The 20,717-nt window shown below is 39.5% G+C and overlaps 1 protein-coding gene across 2 annotated transcripts; it reads left to right on the top strand.

Moving 5' to 3' along the window:
• The first annotated feature begins 1,415 nt into the window (after positions 1-1,415).
• Positions 1,416-20,485, top strand: TRPV3 (transient receptor potential cation channel subfamily V member 3). 2 transcript variants are annotated; one of them, XR_003535475.1, is made up of 19 exons: positions 1,416-1,516; positions 5,404-5,526; positions 8,419-8,523; positions 10,111-10,197; positions 10,915-11,072; positions 11,329-11,505; positions 11,701-11,841; positions 12,030-12,310; positions 12,977-13,153; positions 13,779-13,937; positions 14,393-14,494; positions 15,073-15,146; positions 15,566-15,731; positions 16,225-16,291; positions 16,629-16,900; positions 17,364-17,476; positions 18,092-18,162; positions 18,780-19,319; positions 20,063-20,124. XR_003535475.1 is itself a non-coding variant. In XM_027690847.1 (18 exons), the coding sequence occupies exons 2-18, from the start codon at positions 5,408-5,410 to the stop codon at positions 18,872-18,874; spliced, it is 2,364 nt and encodes a 787-aa protein (XP_027546648.1). In that variant the 5' UTR covers positions 1,416-1,516; positions 5,404-5,407; the 3' UTR covers positions 18,875-20,485. The 2 variants fall into 2 exon arrangements, 1 of the variants encoding a protein (XP_027546648.1); XM_027690847.1 differs by having other exon boundaries at positions 18,780-20,485.
• Positions 20,486-20,717: the final 232 nt, after the last annotated feature.

The following is a 20,717-nucleotide window of genomic DNA, read 5'->3' as shown; positions in this document are numbered from 1 at the left end:
CAGGCACAGTCATTTGACAAGATGTGAATGATATCTCCTGGTAGAGGGTTTGGAATATATCACCACAAATTTGTGTTGGGCGAAGCTGAATGTGTGCTCAGCACTTCCAACCAAAGGGATCCCTGATGCCAAATCCAACCGGCCTGGGCCCGTTTCCCCACACAGCTCCTGGGAAGCTGGTTCATTACAGGGAACAGTGCAGTGCTCCTGGCATTTCCCACAGTGAGATCCGAGGCAGATGGAATACCCAGCAGTCCTGTTTTTAAAGATATCACCTTCACAGGAAGAGTTTAGCTGCAGTTTGTAAGTATCTTTTAAAGCCATATTCTTTGCATTAAAATGTCTGGATCTAGGTTGTAGTATCCTAAGATATTTTGGTTTTACTTCCAAATTTTTGATCTTCCTCCTACTGAAAAAAAAAAGCCACCAAAAACCCACAAAAACTTGGCTCTTTCTTCCCTTGGCTACAGCTGGGCAAAGATTCCTGTTCTGCTGCCTGCATGGTTCACCTTAAACTCCCATCTAATAATCAAGTAAAGACCAGCAGCTGTAATTGCACCTTGCAGGTCTCACAGGCAAAGACACACAAGTTTTTAATGTGCTATTTCTGGTGATAAAGGAGGAACTCCATAAAAAAAGCAGAAGAACTTATGATCACTCTTCTGGCATGTCCCAGAACAGAATTCTGCATCAGCCATTGCTCAACAGCTCAGAATTAGCAAAGCTGAGACATGCAGCACAAAGTAACACCCGGACTGTTTATGTGAAACCCAACTGTTTGTGTTCCCACAGCCCCTCTGGGTATAGATTCATCAGAAACTATTACAGGTGGGGAAAGATCTAAACACGCCCACCGTGTTTTCACTGACATTATCGCTGTGAAATAAGATTTTTCTAAGGCCTTTTCTAATTTTTCAAAGTAATAGCAAAATCTTTTTGCTTGCTGGAGCACTTAGCAGGATCCTTTCCTCATTTCTGCTTTGGAGTAGTTCCGTGCTATATAATAAACTGAGCATGACATAAAGGGGGTCATTTACAACCCAAATGCATGTGCATAACCATTTTCCTTTGAAAACAGTATGTAAACTGCAGAGCAGTGATGGTTTGAGATATTCTACTGCTGCCATTAAGTCATCCCTGAGCAACTCAGCTTTAGTAACATTTCAGTGTATAATTATTGCGTGTGTGTGTGTGTGTCATCCCGCTTTGGCAGCTGTGAGGTAAAGGCTTTGTTGTCTAGCGAGTTCCTCTCTCTGCTCCCTAATTTCAGACGTAGCAAACCCCGTACGGCCGCAGTGCTCCGGCGCTGGCCCTCTCTGAGTTCCCCAGCTGAGCACCCTGGATGACTGGAGAAGGGTGGTTTGGCGTTTTTAGGAGAGTTTTGAGCTCGAACGTGGTTTTGCTCCTTTGGCAGATGAGCTCTGGATGTTGTTGCAGCATCAGCAGGGCCCTGCTTTGATCCTTGGGCCGTTCCGAGGCTCCTCGTCCCCGCCGGAATGGAGGTGTCGTAAGCAGGGTAAGTTCTCCGGGAGCTCTGTGGGTGTTTGGGGCAGGTGATGTTTCTGGAGAGAGTGAAATCTTCAAGAGACAGACACAAAACCAGTTGTTCAAATGGAGAATGTTTTTTCTGTCGTGCTTGTTTCTGTTTTTCTAGTTTATAAACCCTGAGCTGTGCCACGCCGACTCCTTGGGCATTCAGGAGTGAAGAAAGATAGACCTGATTTCATTTGTATTTGTCAGCCCCAAATCACTGTTGCACTTCCTAATTCCTGTGCCGAGGGGATCCAAAATATAATATCATACAGGCCAAACTTTATTACATTCATCTTCCACTGAAAGTTTCAGTTACTGTGGAGACCGTTGAAAGTAAAATCCCCAGGCCTGGTAGAATAGTTTTTATTTCAACTCAGTAAAATTTCTTCTTTTTATTTAATTCAGAAATAAGCTTAAAGCACTTTTCCTCAGGGAAAAACATTGCTTTTCGGAGTCTTTTAAAACTTCTGTTAGGAAAAACCTTCATAGGAAAGAACAAATTTCTCCCCGAGAAGCAAATGAATTTTTGATAGTGCATACTAATGCCCCTCAAAAGTTTAAAAATCTTACAAAAATATGAAACTCTTTTCTATCAAGTGAAACTTTCTGCTGATAGGAGTCATAATGCTTTAAGTAATGCACAAAAGTCTAAATGAAGTTTTATCGGCTTTCCCCTCGGGGAGGGGAATTTCTTTTTTATGAGCCAGTAAGAAATTAGGTCGCAGGTGCTGGCAAATGTCATGGGCTGTTGGAAGGATCCTGTGAATGGAACAGCTATTGACAGTCACTTCCACTCCTCTGCCCCCAGGGAAGAAGAGACCTTTGTGCCATGATATCACAGCTGAGGGTTTCTTTTGATTTGTAGGATTCTCTGTTTAGCCACTTCAATTATAGTTATTGAGCTGTGAAGTTATAGATATGTATATTTTTTCTTGTCCTCAGACAAGCACAAGGTGAGTCTGTGATAGTGTGTGAAGTGCCTGCTTACTGTAGGAATGGCAGAATCCCATTCACCATTACAGATGAATACTCTGCTGGGGGTCAGATACCAAGTCCTCGATGTCCTCAGATCCCCTTCAAAGTAATTCTCAATACTATCAATCAATGCAGTGTTTTTGTCTTGCTGCCGACTTCAAATAAACCACTTCCCTGGTGGCCTGTAAGTAACAATTAACTTGATAATGGGAGTAGAAAATAGTTACAATAGAAGACAATGCTCCATATCAGGTTATGTAAACGACACTACTTATGATGTGACACTTTTCAGGCTGTTGCACTATTTTTCTCTACATGTCATAGATTAGAGAAAATGATAGTGCCCTGGAAGCTGCCGATGCAGGCCCTGGCTTAGTTTTCCTGTAAGCATACAATTAATCGTGATTAAAAATGAAGCAGACGCTACCTCAGCACTGTAACGAGGTACCTCTGCTGTTGTGCCTGCAGTTATTTACTTGTGCAGGCTGAGATCTCATTTAAAACAGGCTTTTTGGCTGAGACTACAGTCAAATGTCCTGTGTGCTTTTGAAAGCTTAGTCCCTATATACAAAAGTGAAAATCTTTTTCCTTCCCAGAGTGTTTTCTCGTATCACTGATGGTTCAGCAGCCCTTCATCATCCAGTACAACTCCAGTGCTATCTTAGACTATTTTCACCTCTCCTAAATGATGCAGCCTGTGCTTGAGCCACTGCTAAAATCTCTGTGGTGAAAACTGGCTGCAGGTGAGGCTTTGAGCTGCTGCCCTTGCAGAAACATGTTGCCATGTCTGAGCAGCTCCAGCATCGCTCACAAAGGAGAGGCTCTTCCCCGTGGCCACGCTGTGCTTTAGAGATTTAACCTTGGTCTGTATTTTTCCAGCTCTTCCTGCCACTCTCTCTGACCCCTCTGACTTTGCTCACCTCCCAGCTGTGCCCGTCTCAATTTGGAAACTCCTTTTGCTGACACACTTTTGGAATTTTTAGTCTGTTTCCAGTTATTCTCTTGCTTTAAAGTCACTCATTTAGTGCAGCTATTTAATGCCCATCTCCATCATGTTCTGGTCCTCTTGTACGTGATTTATGTCCAGTACCACGTTTGCCTCTTCCTTGAGATGGGAAATGTCTTTGCCCATACACTGCTTTGTATTCTTAAAGTACTTAGTAAGAAGTAAATAGCAGAATTATTTATGAACTGAGTAAGACAACAGTCATTTGTTTTAGCTGTGTTAAGACTAAATGTTTGTCAGTGTATTCACTGACACAACATGTGTCTGGAGACTACGTGAATTGCATTTCCAATGGCATAGACAAAAACCTTTCTCCTCCCTCGACTGTGTAATATCCAAGTTCAGTTCTTCTGTGCATTTACTGCAGTGAAAGCTACAGTGTACTTTGTATGCAAGTGTACTAAGTAAAAATATTTTCTCTTTGTAAATTATTTCTATGGAAGTTGTGATATGAATTCTTAGGAAATACATCCAAACTAGGCGTGTTTCCAAGTTGCTCTAGTGTGAACACATCTGTCAATGGTAGAAAACACAATAAAAATTTATTTCCGTGCCTGTTTCTTAAGCCAACCTTTGCAAGGTAAGGAGTGCTTTCCAATATTTGAAATTCCTATTCCATTTAGTGCCAAGAAATGACAGCTGCACTTACATGTGTTTGGGCCCTGTAAGTTCTCAGTTCTCTGTATGTGGGATTGAAAATTCCCATAATTAAACATTTGTTGTTTATGCATTAATAGACTCTCATTCAAATATCAATGTATTTGATATTCCTGGCTCCTCTCTCACACCAGGTGTCATATCTTTTCAAACACACTCCCCAATCTGCTTTTTGTATCTTGATATTCCCATAATGAAGGAATCCTGGAAGGAATCATTGACAGCACTGTGACAGGAGCAGAAAGTTTTGTGTGTACATTTGTCACATTAAGGAAAGTGGAGTAGGAGGGAAAAAATGTGTAGTTCATTTTGTGCAAACTTGCAGGCAAATTATTTTTGCCATTTGTCCTTGGGTATGGAGGGCACTCCCCTCATTTCCTGGGAAATGCATCCCTGACCTCGTAATGGTTTTACATTCAGTGAATTTTAATGTATCCTGAACTCACCTTCTCGCTCTCAAATTATCCTGGGTGATTTAAAATGATGCCCTTGAGTGTTAGATTGAGAAACAGGGAGATAGTTATTCATTATTACTTACAGAATTCATGCTGTGGGTGTTCAGAAGCAGGTAACGTGCATTAAGATCCTTTTGTGTCATGTGGTGGGGACAATTTCCATCCAGCAGAATCATGATTTTTTTTTTCTTTTTCCTGAAGAAATGTTGAGAAATGTCACCAGGACACAAAAATTCTGGATATTTTCCATGTGATGGTTTAGCTGAGCTCAGCCTGGGCGTTGGATTCAGTCTCTTACTTCATCTATTTTAAGGCAGTGAAAAGTTTCAGGGATTTTTTTGTTCACTACCCTTTGTGTCTGGAACCTTCCTTCAAATGTTGTATCAGTTGCACAGACCTTCCTGAAATTTTTCTGGAATTTACCACTTTTCTGAGATTGTCTTGGACAAGAGCAGACTGCTCAGATTAACTGTAAATATTAACAGTCATTGTGATTGACAGATCCCCTTCAGTTTAATTTAGGCACAGGCTTGAATTTATAGTTCTACTGGTACCACTTTTAATGGTACTTCTCCTAGAATTAAATTTAATGAGTTAAGTATAAAACCCTCCCGCCTTGATACATGAAATGGCATGTGCTTAACAACTGAAAAATGAAAAACTTAAAAAACCCCCAATCAATATTTGTGTGTTTATTTGTGTATAAATAGGCAATTTGGTCACTATACTTCCTTCAAATGAACAGGAGCCAAGTAACCATGAATCTCTCTACTGCAGGAACATGATTAAAGATAACAACGAAATTGTTCCACTAATGGGCAAGAAAACAAATCCTTCTGGAATTCCCCCTTCAAACCAGCAAGAGAAAAAGGTGACTGAAAGCACTCCCACGAAGAAAAGGTAGGACTCCAGCTCAGCCTAAACCACTAAAACTCCCTGGTTTATCTCCTTTAGTTGATGTTTGCCCTGAAATACCACTAACATCTGTATTTACACTGCAAATATAAATGAGAGAGAGCTGGTAACACAAGATGCCTTCACATGACCACACTTATGCTGTTTATGAGTGGAAGAGTTAGGAACATGTATGATGTGTTTACTCTAATGGGACAAATATTTAACCCTTGTCCCAGAGCCATCAGGCTCATGTACAAGTCTTTAAAGTCTGTTTCTGATCTATTTAGATTAACAATACTTCATTGTTTTATAAAATATTCACTTTCATTCATAATTTATATTAGAGAATTAATAAAGGGACCAAGGGTTTATATTTAATATGAGTGGGGAAATATAAGCTGTAATTCCTGCCTGATACTATGCTATTGAAGTGAACTAAGTTGCTGTAGAGCGAGGATGAATTTTCATTCATAAACTTTTCACTCTGGATAATTACTAGTTATTATGGCAATTTCTGAAACTCTGAAGGCCTAGGCAATTGTGGCTGTTCTGACATTTATAATTCTCAATAATCAGAGGAATCACTTTTCACAGAAATGGTGCCATTAGTTATTTGAGACCCACTGCCTGGGTGGTCCAATTTGTCTTTCTGTCATTAAATTCCAAAAGAGAAGCTCTTTGGTGGCACATGGGGGAGACGAGGTGTCTGAACAGCTCATGATACACCCAGTACTTCAAAAAGGGGCAATTCCATGGGAGATTGTGTGGTTATAAGAACACTGCCAAACCCAAGCCCTCAATTACTTACCTCATATCTCACATTCAATTTTGTGGCCTCCATAACAGTAACCTTGGGGTTTTTCCCACCTCTCACACCACGAGAGGTGTGGCCCACAACATTCCTGTGATACACAGCACTGAGGTCTCGTGAATTTTAATGCAGGGGTTTAACATGTTCTATTAATTATATGTTCCTATGCTGCTTTATCCTGTTGCTGCAAGAGGCTTCCTCCAACTGTGCCACCAGCAGCTGCTGCACTTCCAGGGTGGCATCTCTCACTCAACAAAATGTACTGGCAATGTGCATTTTCTTGAAAGACAATGACATTCTCTTCTTGAAGGCCCTGGAATTTGGACTAACAGTATATAATTAAGTACAGGAAAACTGGGAGGAGGCTGCAAACGTTGTCAGAGCCTGCTGATGTTTGTGGGCAGTGCACCAGGGCCACGTAAGCACTTGGGTATTTGCTGGCAGCTCTCCACCTGCTTTGCACGGTGGCTTTGGGGTTTTTTTTTCCCCCCATGATATCCCCAGGTAACCCACATGCCAGGGTAGGTGAGGTCTGGCAGCCTCCAAAACAGGGTTCACTCCATAGCTGCTGTACCTGCCAAAACCTTCAGCAGGAACACACTGCTGGGAGAGCAGGAGCTGCTCTGAGACATCAGCCTGTGAGGCACTGTCCCCTCAGGTGAGAAGGTCCAGCAAAGCCTAGACCTTGGCACTTCTGCAGCCTCCAACAGGTGTTTGTCTGTTGGGACAGCTCCTGCACTTCATGGTCAGGGAATGCAAAAAAACAGGATGAACCCCTGTTTTTTCCACTCCTCCACAGTCCCTCTGCCAAGTCCAGACCTCAGTGAAACAGCAGTGACTGGCACAAGTGATGGTCCTGCTTCTGTCTGGGTTTTTCCTACCCCCTGCCCAGGTAATTTCAGGGACACAGTCCTGCTCTCCAGAAGTGACATTTTACTTGCTGCCTGCTTAGAACACATTCACAGGCACATCTCAAATGTTAAAAGATCATAAAAGTTTAAATAACTACACACAGTGAATTACCACTTGGGTCACCAAGCCATTGGAAAGTGAGATGAATTAGGTCATGCTGCTTTTAGCAAACATCAGCAGGTTGTTCAATAGGGTTCTAATAACATACTGCATTTTAGCATCACTACATGTACTTGACTTCAGCAGGATTCTTTGGGGAAGATGCAGTTAAAAAAGATAAATAAATACTCTGTGGACTAAACCATAAATATTAAGTGAATTGGAAGCATTTTCCAGGTGCCTACTGGAACATTTTTAGAAATGTAACACACTTTCTGAACAGCCCATGTGGGAGTTGCTACACCCACCACTGAAACTTCTCTCTTTCTGTGGTGAACTGTAGCAATGTTTTAGTGAGATCCAGTAATAGCAAACCAGTGATTTTTGCCTCTCAACTCTGCAGGCTTTTAAAGGATGATATCTTCCTATTTTTTTCATTTGCCTTTTCTGTGTTGCTTTTATTTTTCACTATAAATAATTACCTATATATTTATATAATTATTTATAGGGAAAAAATATTTAAATGTCATGCATGACTGGCAAGAGGACACAGTCAGTCCTGGCTGGTGGAAATGCCTGATGTCATTTAACATGTGACCTTTCAAACATTCTGATTTAATCATTATCACTGCTGATGGGTTTGAAATGATCCATCTGATGGCTCCTGGCTGGAGAAACAGGGAGCAGGATGCAGTAGATTAAAAAGCAATTGTGTGTGTGTAGCTGGGCAGTGACTGGGGTTGCATTTGGCTCTTTGCAGTGGAGCTGAATGCAAGGCTGGTTTAGGGCTGCTGGGGTTGCTCTTAGACATGTCAGGATCTGATGCCATGTGTTCTAAAAATACCTTAGGAACTTTGCCCATCTGCCAGCATGAAAGAGCTGGGCACGGTGGTGGAGGTTGGGATCTCCCCAGGGGAAAGCAGATAAGCCTCTCTTCCAACATCTTGTTAGGTAATGCCAGAAAAGATTAATTGTCAAGGCTGCCCTAGGTATGTACTTGTAGAGCTCTGCTTGGTCTGTGGTTGGACTTGCCTTTTATTACTAATATTTTTTAAATGCACTGTCTTCAACAGTTCCCACTTTTTCCTGGAGATTGATGGTTTTGAAAGCAATGCCACTCCAAATAACACATCTCCCCCTGTGTTTTCAAAACCAATGGATTCAAATATTCGTCCCTGGTAAGTTATAGATGCATCTGCAATAGTCATACAGCAAATATATCTATTTTCTTTCCAGCAGGTTCTCCTTATTTCTCCTTAGACTCCAGTGCTGTAATTTCACATGAATTTTCATAGCTTTTGGTCTCTTCAAAGACAGAACTTCACTGGAGCCCGTTGTTGATCAGTAGATGACTTAATCTTTGAGTTTATCTACTGCTGACACTTGCATGGAATAAATCAGGCCTCAGTTTTGAGTAATTTTAAAATCAGTACTTTTTTTATTCTTAGCCTCTCATTAATGATACATTAGAACAAACTCCACAGCTTAATTTAGCAAACCCTGTTCCCAGCTGGGTGCTGACGTCCTCCCTCTATCGCTCATTAGCAATCAAACAACATGAAAATGCTGAGTCTGAACTGTTTAAAGCAGCCATTTATGCTGAATGAATAGAGAAAAATTATGACTGGGAAGAATGCACTTCATTTTTAAAAATGTGTGAGGTGCCAACAGCCAATAACGATGAATAAGGGAAATATGTGACAAATCTGCCAAAAGCTCAGAATGGCCAAAGGTTTTTGTGTTTCTGATGGGTGTCTGCTCAGCTTTTTGGAATTAGCTGACAGTCTGATTTTGGTTTCAGAGAAGAGGTATCCAAATTTCTTCCTCTCATTCAGGGACTGACCTGCACAAGACACACACAGGTTTTGTCACAGATTCCTCAGTTTTCTGCAGGAATGACAGATGGAATAAACAGACTCTGAGCTCCCAGCTTTAGTTCAAAGGGAAGGGAACACCTTCAGAGCAGTGCTGGACGCTTGCATTGCTGTCCATGCATCTGTTTTGTTAATAACTTATAGTTCAGATTCCCAAAATTATTAACCTGAGGTAGTTCATCAAATCTGAACCTTGCAGAAAACAAAAATAAAAGTAAGAAAAATTATAATGAGTTTTAAAGTCAGATCTGCTTGTAGGACTGTCTGGAAATTATGTACAGCAATTACAAAATACCAGTTCCATTGAAATCCTCTAAATATATTACCTAGATACGTATTTAAGGCCCAGTCCTCAACTTCTTTTAGCTGAAGCTTCCATTCAAGTCAGCCACAAAATGCTCCTGAGTTGCCAACAGTGTTCTGTGTAGTAAAACTTTAGGTAAATCACTTCCATTCTGGGCTTGCAACCCACGTGCTGCTACTGATTTAGCACTTGTTTTGTGGCAAATGACAAATTAAGCATGTGACAAGGAAGATTGTAGCCTTCAAACATTCAGGATGATGCATAAAATGCAGTGATCATTTTAAAAAAAGGAGGAAAAAACTTCTCACTGTTTCAGGATCTGTAGTGAAATAATATAACACAAAGCAGATTGCTTTCCTAATGTGTTTTTTTAAAATATAATAAAATCCTGCGAGTCTCTCAATTTTTACCACTTATTTTAAAATTCATGTGGGAGATAAAATTCCAGAGTTAAAAAAGCACAATTTCAAATTAGACTAATTTTAGCTCTGCTGTAGATACTGCCTCCTACCACTGACTGATTCTTCATGCAGTTTGCTAAAATGTCTTTTAATATCTTTGCACATGTGCTTTTCTGTTTTCTTTAGTGCCTCTGGAAATGGGGAAGACATGGATTCCCCACAGTCTCTTCAGGATGATGCCACTGAGTATAGCCCTAATGTAGACAGTTGCTGGTGAGTGGAGACAGGAATATTTCTCAGTACATTTTCAATGGATTAAGTTTATGACAGGGAAGATATTCCTTATTTTGCCTGCCATGTTTAAGAAAAAAGGTCATGTGTGTGCACGGATTTCTGATTCCTCTATAATTAAATGTTGAAATAAACAACTCTAATCTCTGCTTTTCTCAGATTTCATGCTTAGTGTGAGGATTCTTCATATATAAAGTCTGTTTTCTAGATGACAACGCAGGACCTACACGCCATGCACAGCTAGGCATGAGCTGGGGGTGTTTCTGACTGGGGGAATTATTAAATCATTCTTATCCCAGAATAATAGATGATCAGGAAAGAGGTGTCAGATATGAGGTTAAAAACTTATCTTCTGCTGCAGTGCAGCATCAGGAACCTCAGCACTGAGATCAGTGGGTTGTGGGCAGATCAAAGAAGTATTTCTCAGCCTTTGTTCTAAAAGAATGGGTGAACTGGTGAGAACACAAAAGAAAATACTTGAAAAATGTGCTGGTTTATTATAAAACACCTCAATAACCACTTACCTGCAAATAAGCAAACTGGGAAATATTCTGTGAGATCCATGTCGAGATATATGTGGAATCAGGGCAGGTATGTGTTGTCTGAGGCAAGTAATTGTATTTTTATTCCCTCTTCTGTAGAAAATAACATAAAAAATAGTAAATGGAATCAGGAATTTCATTATTTCTTACAATCCAGTGCTAACGTGTCCCAAGGACCTGAGCAGACCAGTGCCAGGAAGAAGCTGAAGCGATTCCTGTTCCGGGCAGTGTCGGAGGGGAATGTGGAGGAGCTGCAGTGTCTGCTCAGGGAGCTGAAGGAGCGATCCAGTGCCTGCACAAACATGAGTGTGCCAGGTGAGGGGTGCAGATACCTAGGGCAAGATTGTTGGCTCTTCTGGCAGCACATTTGTAGCCTAAAACTGGGAATTATCTCTGTGCAGTAGCTACTTTCCTGTGAATTTGGATCTGCCTGGAGTTATGGCGGTGGAATGTCCAACAGGAAAACCAGTGGCAAAGAGTTTATGTTCACATATATCCTTCAGGTTTCACCCCTAATTAACAAAAGTTTAGAAAATCATGGTGATCTAATCCTAAAAATTCACTCTTGTAGATTATCTGATGAAAAAATTCACAGCTTCAGACACCGGCAAAACTTGTCTGATGAAAGCTCTGCTGAACATCAACGAGAACACAAATGAGATAGTGAATATGCTCCTGTCCTTTGCAGAAGAAAATGGTATTTTGGAGAGATTTATCAATGCAGCTTACACAGAAGAGGCATATAAAGGTACTGCCATCTGATACCAATTTCAGGTATATGGTTAAACACACCATCCATGAAATACCGTTCTCCTCAAACACTCTAATGATGGTTTAAATTCCTAAACCAACTTTAATTCATTTATTCACTGGTGCTATTCACTGTGAAATATCATTGATATTTCAGAATGTACTTGAGAGATTCCTGTGTCTGTTTTTCCAGGCCAGACAGCTCTAAATATTGCCATTGAGAGGAGGCAGTACGAAATAACCCAGAGCCTCATAGAAAAAGGAGCTGATGTCAATGCTCATGCCCAGGGTATTTTCTTTAATCCCAAACATAAGCATGAAGGCTTTTATTTTGGTAAGTGGAAATGTGATCTTTCTGGAAAAGTTAAGAAGGAATACCCAAAGCTTTTATAAAACAAGAGCTTAACTCAATACAATCAATATGTAAATGTACTTTCATGTTTTAAGATTCTTAACACAGTCACTCTTTTGTAATCTGATTTGTAATAAAACATGAACACGTTGGATTTTATGATTTTGTAGGTGAAACTGCACTGGCATTAGCTGCCTGTACCAACCAACCAGACATAATTCAACTGTTAATGGACAATGCCAGGACTAATATTTCTTCTCAGGATTCCAGAGGAAACAATATCCTCCATGCATTAGTTACTGTGGCAGAGGACTCCAAAACTCAGAATGATTTCGTAATCAGAATGTATGATATGATATTGTTGAAAAGTAAAGACAGAAATTTGGAAACAACAAAGAATAAGGAGGGTTTGACACCACTACAGTTGGCTGCAAAAACTGGGAAATTAGAGGTGGGTATTATTTCAGTAGCATCTGAGAGAAACTAGTGCTCTGACACATCCTTTTTTGGCCTAGTTATGCTGTTTTGTATCAGTAGTATTTAGAGAGCTAATTTTGTTTAAAATACAAGCAAACATTTTCATTGCCATGTTGCTTCTACCTTTCAAGTAGTTGCTTCTACCTCTCTATACAAAATACACATTGTTAAAAACAGCTTTGCAAACCCTTCTGTTGCACAGAAACTCAAAAATTCTGCATTTATTACCATATTGCACTTATGCAGTCTTTGAACAGTTTCAGAAAACTCACTGGAACTGCTCTGTTATGCTGCTGTAGAGTTTGGTTTTCATAAATCTACTGAATTGTAAAAAATTGGCAATGGGATAATTTAGAAAAGAATTGATTAAGTTGAAGGAAGACATAAATGAACACATGGAAAATTTTGCTTTTATCCTTTAGAAAAATGACTCTGACAGAAAATATGGAGGCACTAGAAACTCTGTATTTAATTCTTGGAGGTCTTTCATCTCCAACACAAAATCACAAATACATTGACTTTGGACAACTGTACAAAACGTGACAGGCAAAAGGTTGGGGTTTGGGCCTGTATGTTCATGTGCTTTCCCCTTTCCCATGACCAACACAGCTGCTCCCAAATGATCCTGTTAATGTTTTAGATTCTGAAATACATCCTGAGCAGAGAGATCAGAGAGAAGCCGAACAGGAGCCTGTCAAGAAAATTCACAGACTGGGCTTATGGTCCTGTTCAGTCTTCTCTGTACGACCTGACAGAACTGGACACCACTGCAGACAACTCAGTGCTGGAAATCATTGTCTATAACACAAATATTGGTGTAAGTTACCTATTTTTAAAATACAGATCTATTTTTTTTCTAACAGTACACTCATTTCAGGTGTGTTAGTCTATATATTCCAATGAATTACTTGTAAAAGTAATTTTTGTTCTCGATTTTTGTATCGGGAGCAAGATAAATTTTATACCTCTATAGATGGTCACCTGTAAGTGAATATGCATTCAGCTCCTGAAACACGGGCTAGGCATTTTGGGAATGTCTTTTCCTACATTAGAAGCATTAATTTACCTTGCATGTAAGTATGGCCAAGCTGGTGAGGCCAAATAAACTTCACTTAATAGGTATGTATTTTACATGTTTAGGAGTGTTTGCTTTTCAAAGCCAGAATTTTACATTTGCTGAATTCTAATACTGCCATAAAACCATAAGACCAGAAGTTCACATGGCAGTTTTAGCTCAATCATAACTTAGCAGACAGAGAATGGCAGGTTACCCCAGCATGAGTGGGAGCTGTCCCATTGCATCTTGTCACGTTGGGGTCTGACCCGTCTCTGAGCACAGATGTGTTTCTGCATCAGAAAGGGTGGGAACTGAATGAAATGCACAAAACACATGCCTGAAATTCATGTCTTAATTGGTTTATTTTGGTTTTTTCCCCCTACAGAATCGTCATGAAATGCTGACTTTGGAGCCTCTGAATTCCCTCCTGCGAATGAAATGGAAGAAGTTTGCACGACACATGTTTTTTATGTCGTGCTGTTTTTATTTCCTGTACAATGTAACTTTAACATTAGTTTCCTACCACAGGCCTAATGAAAATAAAGTGAGTACAGTGACTGAATCTCACCAAATTTCACTGACTTAAAATGCAGTAGTGTTTCCTGAATTGTATTGAAAATGCTAAACCAGAAGCAGTTGTTGGAATATCTGGCTGTAGGGAGACCAGGCTCTCCCACATCAGGTACCTGGAAGGAAGCAGAGCAGTAAGAGGAGATAACTACATTTGCATTTTGTGAAAATGACCAAAAATACAAATACATGATACAAAGACAGGTTGCTAAATTTCTAAAAGTGGGGAGAAGGTATTTTTCTGTTAAGAGAGAAACTTCTGCTATTTCAAATATGTATCTGTTGAGGGGCTAATTCTTTAAATCCACCATGAAAAAAATCCTTACAGAAAGGGAAAGAAATTGTGTACTCATGTGGGGAGGTTTCTTGTTGCTTTGCCTTTTACCCTTCAGGTAAAACTGAGTCTTTAATTTTGGACCTGTCTTGCAGGCTCCACCTTATCCACTTGCTCTGACACGTGGAGTGGGATGGCTGCAGTTGTCAGGACAGGTGATGGTTATGTTAGGAGCAATATTTTTAGCCATTAAAGAGGTAAGACTTTTTATTAACAAATATATAAATAACTACATGAAGAACTTTTCTAGATTTATGAACATGCTGCTGCTGATTTTATTGATATCCACAGTACATGTGGAGTATCTTTGATATGTGTAACTTTTTAAGTCTTTGGCACATTACATCACTTAGTCAGAATGACCCTGGTTGTATATTTGAATGCACCTGTATTGCTCTGTGAATTAGCTATGAGGGTGTTTTCCCTTCAAATTTTCAAGGCAGAGATTTGATATTTTTATAACATCAACATTGTCAAATTACTGGCTTTAAGGACACTTTTGAATTAGAACTTCTACTGGAAAAAACATGGTATAATTTTGCCAAATACTGGAAGTCATTAAACCCAGTAACTTTTAAATTATGCCAGACATGACAGAATTTTAAACTTAGAATTTACAGCTGTATAAAAAAACCCAACCCTATTTCTAGAAGTTATCATGTCTTATTAGTAGATGCATTATTTTAGAACACCAGTGAAATTATTTTGAAAACTAGATTTTGAGACCTGTTTTCCCTTACTACCACATCTATATTTTCTATACCTGTCTACACAGAGTGTAGCCATCTTTCTGCTCAGGCCCTCAGACCTGCAGTCAATTCTCTCTGATGCCTGGTTCCACTTTGCATTGTAAGTCTGATGTGCACATCTATATTTTATGCTCTGTATAAAATGCTTCTGTATCTCATGGTCACAGGGAATGTGCTGCTGTAGCAGATGCTCATCTTTTCCTCTAGATTATCAGATTTAGAGGGATGGATGTAATCTTACCTGCAGCTTTTCTGTAACAGCTGTTTTGGGGAGAATAGTTCACTGAAAGTCAGCTTTAATAAATATAATCCTCATACATTTATATACTTACACCACCTGTACTGATCTATTTTGTTGTTAAAAAATAGTGACAGTATTCATGGGGAGAATACAAAGCAGAATTCAATTACAAACTAAGCATAAAGAGCGAAGAAGTCTTGTTTTCATATTTTTCCACTGTGTTGTTAGTTTTGTGCTAGTAATTTCTCTTTTACATATATGTGTTTGTTTTTTAACAGTTTTATACAAGCTTTGCTTGTGATCCTCTCTGTCTTTTTGTACTTGTTTTCCTACAAAGAACACCTGGTGTGTCTTGTTTTGGCAATGGCCCTTGGTTGGGCCAATATGCTCTATTTCACCAGAGGTTTCCAGTCCATGGGCATTTACAGTGTGATGATTCAAAAGGCAAGTTTTTCTTTTGTTTTACCTCCTTTATAATCCTCATTTGTTCTACAATCCATATCAAGTACATTCAGCAATTTAGGTGTATTTTATAGTTCATATTGAAATATCTTATTTTCAATTTATACATATTATTTCAGCAGGACACACTAGATAACTTCAATGGCAGAATCTAGTTTGTATCTTCAAACTGACATTTTATTATACTGAATATAATTGTGGTTTTTTTGCAACTAATGTAGTTCTGCAATTTAATTGCATCATATGCTGTAATGTCTGTATTGTACAGAATTAGTCACCCTCACTCAACACATCAGGCTCTCAAGCATGAGATAACAAATCAGATCTTTGTGTTTCTCACTGAGACTAAACCAGTTTACTCCATGAAAGCAATCTGATACTTTACTATGTGCCTCACCTGTATCCCTGCAGAATTCATAAGCATAAAACTAGTCCTCAGTTATAATTTCTGACAACTGTTTCATTTAATTTCCAGGTCATCCTGCAAGATGTGATAAAATTTTTAGTTGTCTATATCGTGTTTTTGCTGGGATTTGGCGTAGGTAAATATTACTGGAGAAAAGCACTGATGCTCTGTGTGAGTAAAAATTTTAGCATTATTATTCATAAGAACCCTGTTTTCATGATGAGAGCTCATGTTGGGGTTTCTTCTGGATATTAACTTTAGATGTGAACAGATGAGTCATTTGGCTCTTAATTACCTGCAATTCCATTTGGATGTGGGCTCTTTCTGCTTCCTGGAAATCCCTCATCTGGCTGCTGTGTGTTGCTGGGCAGCTCTGGCTCTCTTTCCCAGTGCACTCTGAATTCTTTAGGATAGAATACCACATATTCATAAAGCATGACTGTGATTGAAATTTCCTCCTGCTTTCTCCTCAGCTCTTGCTGCCTTGATTGAGACCTGCCACGAGGGCGGCGAATGCCATTCCAACAGCAGCCTGGGACCTGTGCTGATGGATCTCTTCAAGCTCACCCTGGGACTGGGGGATCTGGAGATCCAGCAAAACTCCAAGTATCCTGTCCTGTTTCTTCTGCTCCTCATAACTTTTGTTGTGTTGACTTTTGTTCTCCTCTTGAACATGCTGATTGCGTTGATGGGAGAAACAGTGGAGGACATTTCTAAAGAGAGTGAGCACATCTGGAAACTGCAGGTTTGTTTGGGAGTTTTTTTAGTGAAGTACAGATGCTTGGGCTAAAATCTCTTGAACTGTGTCTATGGTAACTCATGCTTGACAGAACAGGTTAGGCACTAATGATAATCCCCATTCGTATATGTGAGTGAACAATGGAAATAACTAATTTCAGTGTCAGAGAATTGTAATAACTTCAGATTTAACAACTTCTAGAAGTAACATTGTGGCTTGGATTTCCAACCCATGCACTGTCACATACCTTTATGACTTTTGCTCTCCTGGATATGGTGTTTCACCATCACCAGGAACCTGTGAATCCTTATTTTCCCACACAAACAATCAGTGATGTGCCACGTTATTTGGTGTTGCTTTTGGGTGGTGGGATGGAGGCTTGACATGTTATAATGAAGCTGCAAACTGCATGTGCTGTGGAATCAGACAATGTTGGACATGGTTAACCATACTCATTTATTGTTAATAGAGAGCCAGAACTATTTTGGAATTTGAAAAATTCTTGCCAAAATGTTTGAGGAAAAAATTCCAGCTGGGGGAGCGGTGTAAAGTGGCTGAAAACGACACCAGGGTGTGTTTAAGGTAAAGCAAAGGTAGATTACTGTGCTATCAATTCTGCCTTGTAGGCTGCTTCAAGGTTACTTCTCCTCTTTAAAATATTCCTAGTATCTCTACAAATTATACTGGGTGTACAAAAATATAATTTGGAGTGTTTTTTTCACTTGTGACCAATTGTTTTAAAAAAGGGAAGGTGTAGATAATTTTTTGGTAAGAAAACAGATTTTCATCTTCATATATGTCTTTACTGTGCAAATATCAAGTCTGCTTGCAGTAAATGTTACTTTGTCATAATCTCCTTTGAATGTTAGCTTAAAAGTAATTAATTATATTTAAATTGATTGCTATTTGATGATTAGCATATTAAAGAACAATGCTGTTTTATCAAAAATACTCAAGGTGCATTTCAAGCTGTACTCACAATGTGTTAAATTATAAAGCAGTCTTAGTATTATTCTCACCTTCATGTGGTACCTAACACTGCAAGGGACAGTCAGCCTTTTAGTCCCAGGAAAGCAGGTGTAGGTGGTAAAGTGTGACAATCCCAAGAAGGAATATAAAGGAATAAAAAGGAAAGTGCAGCAATGTAGCTGGGAGATAATGCATGATAATAACACAACTTATATCCAATATAAACAGGATTAATGAAGTGAAATGGACCGAGTGGAAAACACATGTTTCATTTATTAATGAAGATCCAGGGCCAACAGGTACTGTGGGATTTTATGACACTGTATTTTGGAAAGCTTTTCTTATAAATGCTTGGATGTAGTTTTATACCTTTAAAACCATGGAATCACATAATCTAGATGTTCAGCCACACTTTACTGCTGCAAAAACTAATAGTTTACATGGTAGGGGTGTTAAATTATTTTAAAAGATTTGGAGTGAGGGTTGGTTACAAACATGTAATGATTTGTGATAGGTGTTGGATGACAAATTGCCCCTCATAAATGTTGACCAGGAAATCCAAGAGACTCCTCTGCTGCCAGGGCTGGAGTGCTGTGGAAAAATGAGCTCAGCCTGAGGTGTCCCATGTCCCTTTGGCAGCAGGAGTCAGGACACGACAGGGGCACGTGAGCATCTGGGAGACTTGTTCTGAAATTTCTTCTTGAGCCAATTAGCATTTATATTGCTTAAAGAATGAGCTCAGTAATAAGGAAAAGGGGCAGCCAGAACAATTTGTGTAAGATATGGTAGTAAACTGACAACTTGCTGTTTAAATAAATGCATATTTTTAACAAAAAAAAAAAAATGTACAAAACTTTTATCTTGCATACACAGTTTCTACCATATCCTGTTTTGTTTACAATGCATTTTTTTGCAGATCCAAGCAAAATTCAAGATAATTCAAGAACTAATAGCAAAAACACCTTGAATACGTTTGAAGAAATGGATGATTTGCCTGAAACTTCCGTTTAGCTTGTGCTGTGTTTGAGATGTGGCTGTTCTGAAGGTTAAAAGCATCAGCAGTGGATGCTGAAAGCTTTGTGGATGTTTTGGACAGCTGTAACCAGCTGAAACACGAACTTTCAGTGACACAGTCTGATGGCTTGAACCCATTTAATCAGGGCAGCTGAGCTGAAATAAAATGGACTATTCACTGGTTCAGTTTTGAGCCTCTCAAACCGTTGCTGTCCAAGTTTGTGTGATGCTACTCAAACTTGGCTCTAAATGTTTAACTGGATAAAAAAGGTCAAATGTGAGATATTTCTTCCTTTTGTGGAAAATTAAGGTCATCGTGATCCCAATCTGCTGGTTTTTGGAATCTCTAACTCATGAGAAACTCATTTTGTACTCTGAACAAAGTTAAGTTCTTGCACTGGAGCAAAGAAAAGCATTTCAGTTCTGAAGACAACTAAATGAAGTATGTTATTGTGAAATAACCAAGTTCTGGATGCATTTGCAGCTTTTGCATTGACTGTCAGTGTTATTGGAGGCTCGGTCCCACAAGCTGGAGAAGCCTCTTCAGGTCCCAGTAGCTTTGCCTGATCTGTTTTCCTCTGTGCAGTCCCCAGGGTATAATGTGGTGTTTACTGCTCTTTATTTATTACTAAGTGTTTGTGTCTCCCCATAAAATAATAGGGCAGAAATATCACTCATGATGGAGGATATTTCTGACTTTGTCCCACTCACGATGTCTTTACTTTTCCTCCTTGGCTTTTCCATGCTGTTGCATCTTGCTGCACAAAATAAGTTACCACCTTGGATGTTATTCTGAATTAATTTCTGCATTCAACCACTTCAGGAAAATAAGTCAGTATTTCTTCCCAAAATGAACAGAATAAGTTCAGTGCAATGCAATTGCAGACTTGTTTTTATTCAGAGAACTATGTAATGCATTTCTGTAGCACTTTTTATTTCACTACCTGTGATGACCTAGTACTATGAATTATATTTTTAGTTTTCTATTTCATGTGTATATATAAAAAGAAATATTTGCTCTATGTACTTTTTAATTTCAATCAATACATGATGTGTATTCAGTGTCATGGCTTTTCATCAGATCTGTTCACGTGGTGCCTGTTTTAAAGGTGCTGTTTTAGGCAAGGCTCGGGGGAACTCAGTTCTGTGTTTGAATGATAATAAGAATTGCATTGGATTTTACAGCCAAGCCTGCTGTGGGCAAAATGATCCCCAGGACTTTCTTACTCCAGAAGAGAGCGTGAGGGAAGGACAGCACAAAGCTGTTTGCAGGGATTGGGAACGTGACTCTCACTGCCCAACCAGCCTCCTACAGATGCTGAATCCTGTGTTTGCTACCGTGGATGGATGGGATCCAGTGGAAACCTTCAGTTATGTTTGTACAGGGCAGAGGAATTTGAGGGGAAGGACCTTCACAGACCATATAATACCTGAGCATTGTTTGCCTTTCTTGGTAGGAAATGGGAGTATGAGAAGAAAAATTCTTGTGGTCTTGGAATCTTTCATCTTTGCTGGTTAATTTTGCATCGAAACTGCCAACAAAGGATTTTGCTTTAGGACTCCACAGTTCTGTTTGGATCCTTTTCAGTGCCAGTTCTTGTACAAAGGAAAAAAAAATACCTCTTCACACATACTCAGGAGCCAGAGAGAACCATGTTTGTCACTGAACACAGGCTGTGACACATCTGTGCTGTGCTGAGGTGACACTGTGAAACAGGGGAAGCACAAAAAGCCTGAGAGGAGGATGAGCTGTGCCAGTGTCCAGGTACAAAACTGAATGGACAAACTGAGGAAGGAGCTGAGGGGCTGTTTCTAAAACTTCTTATTGAGGAAATACCCT

This window comes from Neopelma chrysocephalum, unplaced genomic scaffold (assembly GCF_003984885.1).
Source record: "Neopelma chrysocephalum unplaced genomic scaffold, ASM398488v2 Primary Assembly neopelma1_82, whole genome shotgun sequence".
Taxonomy (NCBI): Eukaryota; Metazoa; Chordata; class Aves; order Passeriformes; family Pipridae; genus Neopelma; species Neopelma chrysocephalum.
Note: the sequence above shows the minus strand (reverse complement) of the source record. Positions and strands in the feature narration are given on the sequence as shown.

Excerpts from the sequence above, each read along its gene's own strand:
- TRPV3 (XM_027690847.1), top strand. The coding sequence starts at position 5,408 with ATGATTAAAGATAACAACGAAATTGTTCCACTAATGGGCAAGAAAACA. Across the intron at positions 13,154-13,778 it reads TCTATAACACAAATATTGGT|AATCGTCATGAAATGCTGAC; the intron begins GTAAGTTACCTA and ends TTCCCCCTACAG. Across the intron at positions 18,163-18,779 it reads TGAAGATCCAGGGCCAACAG|ATCCAAGCAAAATTCAAGAT; the intron begins GTACTGTGGGAT and ends ATTTTTTTGCAG.